The 9,189-nt window shown below is 41.2% G+C and overlaps 1 protein-coding gene across 1 annotated transcript; it reads left to right on the top strand.

The window, feature by feature from the left end:
• The first annotated feature begins 538 nt into the window (after window positions 1-538).
• gprc5c (G protein-coupled receptor, class C, group 5, member C) lies at window positions 539-7,023 on the top strand. The gene is made up of 3 exons (XM_010783912.1): window positions 539-673; window positions 3,503-4,549; window positions 6,758-7,023. Exons 2-3 carry the CDS (start codon window positions 3,562-3,564, stop codon window positions 6,898-6,900), a joined length of 1,131 nt encoding a protein of 376 aa, XP_010782214.1. The 5' UTR covers window positions 539-673; window positions 3,503-3,561; the 3' UTR covers window positions 6,901-7,023.
• The last annotated feature ends 2,166 nt before the right edge of the window (window positions 7,024-9,189 follow it).

A 9,189-nucleotide genomic window follows, 5' to 3' on the forward strand; every position in this document is an offset into this window, starting at 1 on the left:
AGGCCTATGTGTAATTTAGATATGGTACAAAATATATATGGACAAAGTTTTGGGAAAAAAACATACAACATTTCCAACCTGACTTTGGTCCAATTCAGTAGAATGGCCCATATACATGTCACCACTAGATGTCCCTACACACCACCTAAACACCACGCACATGTTGGATGTTTAATGTTTGCTGTAATAAAATCACGTTATCTTGCATAAAGAAAACATGTAAAGTTAATTTGCTACAACAAGAAAAAACTGAAAGATTTTTAAAGAAATAAAACATTTAAAAAAATGTGTATTAGATATTGAGTGATGGCAGTACAGTCATGCATTGAAGTGAGATCGTGCGTGTGTGCACGTGCGTGAGAGAGGGGGAGAGAGAGTGAGTGTGTGAGAGACCATCACAGCAGTTAGTTCGCTGGAAAACGCTCGTGGAGGATTCTTTAACTTTTATTCTCATTTATTTTAGTATGAAGTGAGCTTTGCAGGGACCAGTCTCGTGAGGAGTTCCAGGAGATTTACCGAAGACTGCAAACTTTTTAGTTGAAGACTTGTCTTTTTTTTTTAACTCTCGATGATTTACGGTCAACTGAGCGGTGGCAGCCGGAGGAGCAGGTGAAGAAGAGATTCAAAAAGCGGGATCAACATCCACCAACTCAGCGGGGAAGTCTTCACAAAGGTACTTACACATACATATACATCAGACCCATCTTGTTAAAATAAGGCGAATTGTCTCTTTTAGAGTTGTACGATTGTGATATGTTTACATATATCTGGTTAGATATATTTGTATATTATTTGTAGACGAGGTTAATGTCATTGGTCTTGTCCCTGTGAACAACCGAAAATGTGTGAAACTGATTTTTAATAGTTTAAATGGACAAACACGTCATATTCATATTGATATAAGAACATAGCTGCATGTAAGCTAAATAGTAACGAGCTATTAACAGAGGTATTAATTATAACACGACTGAAAATAAAAGGTGGTTTTCCTTTTATTTATTTTAGTGAGAACTCGATACACGTTACGAAAACTGAGCTTAATAGGTTACTTACAATTTAAAATATCATAGACGAGGTACACATATTGACAATGACAACAAACCCAGTGAGTCCTTCCAGGGCTTGACAACACTTTTAGAAAACCCTGGGTAAAGATTTAGCTGTGAACTCCCCCACCCTCCTTTGTCTTTTAAGTTGTGCATTTTATATTTATCATGTTGCGTTTAAATTCTAACATTTAAGGCAAGCAAACAATGAAAGCAAGAGTTTGACACCAGAAATTACACTTTGAATATTTTTGTTTCAGTGGTTCACATTGCTAAATATCACATGGTAAACGTTAGAACCTTGGGGAGCATTTTGTTGATGTCTTTTGTTGCCATCTCACACATTTAGGCCACGTCTACGTGGAGATGAAAACGAACCGAGGTCGATATCAAAAAAGTATTCCGTCCACACGGAATCGGCACCAGAAACGTGTCCGCAAGACCGCTCGACCCGCTGGAGACGCTGTAGTACATATGCCGGGCCTGTAAGTGGCGCTGTACTTCCACCACAAAATTCACCAAAAGCAGCGAATAACACCCCCCGAGCATGGTTGCCTGATTGCCCTTCTGTTTATTCTCCACGGTGGATTTAGCAAAATGTAGTTCATGTAGTTCTCTGTGTCCACTTGTTGCTGATGGTTGTGGTAGAGGAGCTGTACATTTTGCACTAACATCTGTAGCATGGTCAGTAGCATCTGGAGCACGAAAGCAACCCTGTGATCCGCCATTGTTGTTGGCGAAACACATCAGCAATGACGCGGGGGGTGAGCAGCAGAGGTGGGGAAGGGCGGGGCTATGGCGTCATCGTTATCAGGAAGTGATCGTATAGGGCGTACACATGGAGCCGTTTGGCCCCCCAGAGCGTTTTGTCCGCAGATCTACCCACCTTGGGAGCCGTTATCGTTATCCGTGTTTCCGTGTGGGCCTCGTGTGGACAAACCGTCTATACGATAGAGAACTGTAGCGGATACAACCCGTTTTGTCTCTGTGTGGACGGGGCCTTAGGCTGTTGATGGGAAAACATTCTCACCTGAAGGTCCATTTAGTAAATGTTGATGAGCTTACAATCACATCACATGATCTTCATCAGCAGGGAGTTTGCCTAGTGATCATGGAATTGTAGATTTTCATTGAATGTGGCTTTGATCAGCAATTTAACAAAGCCATGATAATTGGACAAATTCTTCCTGCTGATAAAGACCATGTGATATGATTGAAAGCTCCGGAAATGCTATGGACCTTGTGTTGAGTTTGTTTTCTTTCAGAGATTATGAAAGAACTTGAGATAGTAGAGATAAATACATGATATATGATAGATAAAATAGTTGCGATTCATTGATTTCTTAACTGTTCTGTTTGGAGCTTGATAGAGCTTTTAAGGAATCAGGGGTTTCCCTATCCTTGATTTATCTGTGTCCAAAGTTTGTATGGAAAGACAAAACAAAAAAAGTTGTACCAGCTGGTAGTCTTTGGTCTTTGTTACTTACTGGAATGAAATTATGCCTTGTGTTCTTACCTTGAACATTCAGAAATAGCAAACATGCCATAAAACGGTTGGTCCTTGAGCTTTCCATGGTAACAGAGGTAAAAATACAATTGACGTGTTAATATAGTGTAATCACAGGTCTCTGTTATTCAGTTGGTAAAAAATGGCTTCAATTCTGTGTGTGATTAGAGGTCACACCATAAACTGAAAAAAACCATATAAGTGATTTATTACAAAATAACTGCCAGACCTCTTCAAGCCACCCAAAAATAAGGGACTAACCAAATAATTCAAACCAGAAAAGGTTAAAACGTTGTTCCAGAAAGATCATTGTCGTGATAGAGTCACAGAAATTTGAAAGACTGAACTTCCTCCACTAGAAATCTATCGATCTGGCTCAGAGTCCTCAGTTCAGAGTAATTTAATCTGACGGGGACAAAAAGAGCCCGCCAGACACAGCGAAAAGCAAAAACAGGCGCTGTGGAGATGTTTATCACAAAGCAGACACTGTTCCACTCTGATTTTATGTTGTTTAAAATAAATAATCATAAAAAGTACCAATGATTTTGATTTGTGCATTGTTAAAACTAAAAGGTCCACCCATAGCACTTAATGCACTTTCACCTATTGATTCAGGTGTAATCGCAATGCACAGAAACAATATTTGTTCACAGATCCCTCTAATAATTAACGTCAAAGTTAGGGAAAAGTCCATGGTTGGACATTCAGCGTAATGTAATTCTTTCTAGCTCTGAAAGACTGTCAAATTACTGTCTATTTAAACATCATGACAAAGCTTTTGAATCACATGTGAGGAAGTGTGTAAACTGACTCATGTAAGTGTAATATTTGCTTAATTGGGTGTAGACAACAGTATCCTATTCCAGTATTTGTGACGTATTTGAGTCTTTGTTAATAGTCAACAGTCCAAGACATTTTTCAGACTCTCCCTGTTTGTCCTTCTGAACAGGTGTTGGCAGGATCGCAGAGCAACTTGTCCAAACTAAATTCTGGTCTTTACAAGTAGCCATGGCTGCCAACAACACCCCTCACGGCTGTGGCCCCAATGTGGACTCCCTCTATTACAACTTGTGTGACCTTGATGCTGTGTGGGGCATCGTGCTGGAGGCCTTTGCGTCGGCTGGAATCGTCTCCTCCATTGTGCTTTTCATGGCGCTTCTGGCCAGCATACCCTTTACGCAAGACAAGAACCGCAAGAGCTCGGTGGGCCTCCACGCCTGGTTCCTGTTCTTCACGATGGGTCTCTTCTGCCTGACGTTCGCCTTCATTGTCGGAAAGGATTTCTCCACCTGTGCCTCCCGGAGGTTCCTATTCGGGGTGTTGTTTAGCGGCTGCTTCGCCTGCCTCCTAATACAGTGTGTGAGGCTGAACATCCTCGCCAGGCGGAACAGTGGCCCCCGGGCTTGGGCCTTGGGTCTGGGGGCAGTGGCGCTGTGGCTGGTGGAGGTGGTCATCAACACAGAGTGGCTCATCATCACCATAGTGCGCCACCCACAGGGGCCACTCAACGCCACAGCTGAAACTAGCACAGCCACGGCTACTTCTTGCAACATCGCCAACGAGGACTTCGTCATGGCGCTGATCTACGTGATGACCCTGATCCTGGCTGTGGTGGTGGCAAGCCTGGCCATCATGGCGGGTAAACACAATAAGTGGAAGAAAGACGGTGCCTTTATCCTTCTAACCAGCTTGGTCTCTGTGGGGATTTGGGTGGCGTGGATCGCCATGTACGTCTACGGGAATGAGAGGAGAGGGGGGCCCACATGGGATGACCCCACCTTGGCCATCGCCTTGGTAGCCAATGGATGGGCGTTCCTCATCCTCTACTCCATTCCTGACATGTGCAGTTTGAGCGGTGACGATGACAGTCAGCAAAGCTTCGGGGACGATCTGTACCCCAACAGAGGAGTCGGCTACGAGACCATTCTGAAGGAGCAGAGCTCCCAGAACATGTTCATGGAAAATAAGGCTTTCTCTATGGATGAGCCCAACCAAGGTGTGTAGCCTGCTAAAATGACAAGTCTCCTCTGAGACACAAATGTTGTTTATTTCCTCTTTATAGTTAGTTTTAACCATCTTTAGGCTTAAAATTAGGCTTGGAAAGGTTTTTTGTCCATTTCCTATTGAAACATACAAGCTAGTTAGGGTTTGGGTTGGGGTTATTGCTTTTTGTTGATATATCATTACACTACTACTATTACTCTAAAATATTAAAACTCTAATACAGAAATACGACTATATTACCTGTACTTTTAAAAAAGGAAAACCTTTCTTAATGGTTTATATCAAATCCATAATGATGAATTCTAGATCTGGGCACACCAAGTTATAGAAACAATATGTCCTGTTTTCCTTTTTTTTTTGGCTATAGCATCACTATTGCCTCATCAAAGCTCAACTTTTCAATTTAGCAGGTATTGGCTTGGTTTGTTTGAATGGTTATAACAAGAAGGGTTCGAAGCACACATACATAAACTTTGCATGTGACATATTAGTCACACAGCTTCCTCCCTGAATAAATATCAATCATACCGGAAGCTCAACAAAATGCCTGCATGGATTTGTAGGTTCTGTCCTTTGACTGAATGACCTCAAAAAATGTATAGCCCTCATAAACATCAGGATGGGCTGATTACCTTCCTAACTGTCCTCAAAAAGGTTGTTTTGCATCTAGGTGATGGCCCCACACAATTTGATATGCTGCAGTTTAAGTCCTGAGCCGAGCAGGATGATGATGCAGTAAAAAAACACCACAAAGATCAGAACATAAGTCTGCAGCTCTCAGGCAGAGAGAGCTGGTCATCAGGGCTGGAGTCAGTGGATAATCATAGAGGGTGAGGTAGACGCTGTAATGTGGCTGTTAATGTCACTAGTCTGTCAGCTTGTGTCACTGTGGTCTAGAGGTGGAAAGCCACCAGCAAAACTAGTTGTTGCCGTGTCATCTTGTGTGATAAACACAAAAGAGGAGGGATGTATCCAGTTAGTCAGTTATAAAATGCCCTATACATTTAAATATCTTTTTTTTAAATTATTGTTGATTATTGTGTTTAGCTCAAAGTTCAATTTGTTCCATATAAGTATGTTGCAAATAATGGGTTAGGGTTAGGGGGGTCTAACCCGTTTAATTAAACAACCAGTTTTTTAGCTGCGTTTTTGTAAGTGACTATATATATATTTAACCCATTATAATGCTGCCATTGTATATTGGCATTTATGTTTGATTAAGCTTATGGACTTTTTCTCTGCAGCGTTTTAGGGTGAAACCCTCACTTTTACCCCACATTTACTATATTTTTATGTTTTTCATTACAACAGTTAGTGTGCGTTTATAGATTCAGCTTTTACATTAAACACTAGATACAAAATGGCTGTTGTGCTTCCGTTTTTAGGAATTCTATAATACAGCCTTGCTGCCGGATAACAACATTATTTTTGAGACATTATCTGATCCTTTCAGCCTTACTCCACTGCCTTATTTAATCTACAAACACATTTCCTTTTTTATCTCTTAATGGAACCAAAGATTATTTTATTTTCAAATATTGATAAAAGATGACTCTTGTATGCACAGCTGTTGTGTGATAAGGCTAATCATATCTGGTTCATGACACAGAGCAGCATCATTTGAGTTAAACGTTTATCCTTAACTTCCCAGTTTACTCCCTATACAGTAGATAACTTTGTTCAATGTATTGGGAGACATGATGAATAAAAATCCATAATAGTCATCAGGTGCGGGAATGGAAACTGTGACCAACCATATGTACACATGTTGTTCCCAGAGTTGCAGTCAGGTATTCAGAGTGTCTGAATCATTCCTGTTAATGAGTGTCTAGTATCTAACTGCATCCCTAACCACTGTGTCCCATGCAAACACTCCCTCTGATTCCCACCAGAACCATCACTCCTTGTGTTTGCATAGTCTCCATGGCAACTGAGGTGTGGCAACAGTTTCATCCTGAGGAAAACGTTTGATTTTAACAAAGTCATCTCTCTTATCATTCTAAGGATGCAAGCACGAATGAGATTAAGGACAGATGCATCATGGTCTGCTGATTAAGTGCTTTGTAGCTTAAGTGGTTGTAATATAAAGATATAAGGGATGTTTGCTAGGGAAAGATAGCAATTAGGAGGCAGAGAGATATCACTCACAGGGCTTGATATGTGACAAGATTGTAACGTTTGTTGTCTCTTTGCATTACAGGGTCCAAGCCTGTGTCTCCGTACAGCGGCTACACAGGGCAGGTGAGGGGTTCAGTGTACCAGCCCACTGAGCTGGCCATTATCAGCAAAGGAGGGGGGATTGTAAGTACAAAAAAATTGGTGGTTTTCTTTCAGAGAAACTAATTTGAATGCTGCATTTGAGGCTGTAAAGTAGCTGGTTTACTTCCACTGTATGTCCTGTGGTAGGCAAATTTAAACTGAAATGAACACCACAAGTAACACTTTCCCAAAACCCCGGAAATGAGTTAGCATTCTACCTGTTTGCGCCACAGATCTTATCTGACAAACAGGTTTTCACCACAGCAGTCTATTACTTATTCTTTATTGATAAGGCTACATGCCATGTTTGATGACATTTAGGGATGATCATTTACAAGAAGTGTCATGAAAGATGCACTGGTCAAATTGTGGTCTTAACGATGAATATTTCCAAATTGCATAACAGGGTAAATTACAGTTTTAATGAAATTATTTTTTTGCAAATGTATTGATCTGAGGTATGTCAGTATACATGAGGGTAACACATGCGTCACTTCCGGGCAAAAATGACGGCTCCGCCCACTTTTGGGGGCAGACAAAGCTGTCATTTGAATGGCGGTCAATACAAATTCTGAAGTTTTTGCCAATCCGATCAGAAATTTGAGAAAACCGTGGATTTTTGGATCTTCAAAGAGCCCGATTACAATGGTCAGACAGGAGAACAATTACATTAAATCATTGGAAATCGACAATCGGGCTCGATATATGGTTAAATATAGCAGTAGGCGATCGATGTCCATAGATGAGAGTAACATCTACGTCACTTTACGGCCCCGCCCACTTTTGGGGGAAACCAACGCTGTCATTTGAATGGCGATCGAGCCTGAAGCCACAGAGCTCTTCTTTTACTGTCCTTTCTTCTTAGAGGAAGTACAGAAGCACGTAACTCTGGATTTGTTTTAATGTTTGAGGTGCAATAAACGACAGAGCAGCTTTTTGGCATGATAACACAATTATTTTCCGCCTCGCTCATGAGAGTAACAGCTGGAGAAATTACAGCCTCGCCTACTGATTTTAATTTAACCATATATCGAGCCCAATCGTCAATTTCCAATGATTTAATGTAATTGTTGTTATGAACTGTGACACAGGACCCAAAAGCAGGACTCGGAGACAGTTGTCCAAAAGTAGAATGTTGTTTAATAACAAAGACGTACTTTCCAAAAATAGAAAGTAGTTAAATAACAAAAACTAAGTCATACTTCAAAACAAAACTCACTTGACAAAAGGTATATTTTCAAAGTAAAGTTTCAGGAGTCAAAAGGCCCAGGTTCTCACGACATGAAACATAACAAACTGACAAGGGAACAAAGAAACACAAGAGCTATTTATAGGTGAGGAGGATGGGCACAGGTGAAAACTATCAGGGCAGGGCCAAGCAATCTCAAGGGCGAGAAACACACAAAGGCAGGAAATGTGGGATCTGAGGCCTGGACTACGACGAAGCAGGATTTTCGCTTAGCCGGCTAACTTCAGGGAAAACTCGGGGTTTCCGGTCCTACGAAGCTGGTTCTCTTTTTAGCAGGCTAGATCTCCATGGTAACTTATGCTGTGCGGCTAACCTGCCCCGGAGCAGGTTAGGTTGCAGGCTAAGAGCTCAACTCAGTGAAAGCACTGCCTGCTGACCAATCAGAGCTCAGTGTGCGTAGTTTAAAGCGATCAAGTCATATTACAGGAGGAAGGAAATACAGAAAAACTGCCGTTGCAGGAAAGGCGGTCGGCAAAAATCACCGACGGTGTGAACGTGAACATTAATAGAATATCACCTCCCATCTTCAGAGCAATCTGACTATTATAACATTAGCGTTAAGAAAGCTTACTTAAGGCGAGACACGGCAGGCAAAAACATCGTTTTTCAAGTACTGGTCAGTTTTGAGATTTTGCGCTATTTTGATTCTATAACATGTTTTCTTTCAGGCTTTTGGAAGGAAAACGTACAAAATACACATTTAAGTGTTTATTTTACTATAGTTTGTCTATTTGCGTCAGTAGATTTCTCCTAAATTCACCAAAAGTTAGCATTCTAACGTAACATAAAGTACCGCGACGCGTCATCAGAGATATCGTTGGAAAGCTGTGTCTCTCCTGCACAATCTCATCGGATCCAAATATGGTCGTTTCCTTTGTATCAGCAACCAATCGTGAAAGTACAAAGGGGTCTTAAACCAAGAAACAAAATCTCATTGGCTGCTGTCAACTTCTGACAACGTGATTCGTTCAGATGCGTCACGTGGTGTGCTAAAACACTTCCTGGTTAGCTTTCCGCTAGAAATGTAAATCTCAAAATGGCAACAGAACGGCGAAAAAAACGTTTAACAGAGAAGACGACAACAAATTTTCTACTTGCATGAAGCAAGGTTATACAAAAACGAA

Source organism: Notothenia coriiceps, unplaced genomic scaffold, assembly GCF_000735185.1.
Source record: "Notothenia coriiceps isolate Sejong01 unplaced genomic scaffold, NC01 NC01_scaffold00026017, whole genome shotgun sequence".
NCBI classification, from domain to species: Eukaryota; Metazoa; Chordata; class Actinopteri; order Perciformes; family Nototheniidae; genus Notothenia; species Notothenia coriiceps.

Coding starts and splice junctions, on each gene's coding strand:
- gprc5c (XM_010783912.1), top strand. CDS start 3,562: ATGGCTGCCAACAACACCCCTCACGGCTGTGGCCCCAATGTGGACTCC. Junction 4,550..6,757: donor TATGGATGAGCCCAACCAAG/GTGTGTAGCCTG, acceptor TTTGCATTACAG/GGTCCAAGCCTGTGTCTCCG.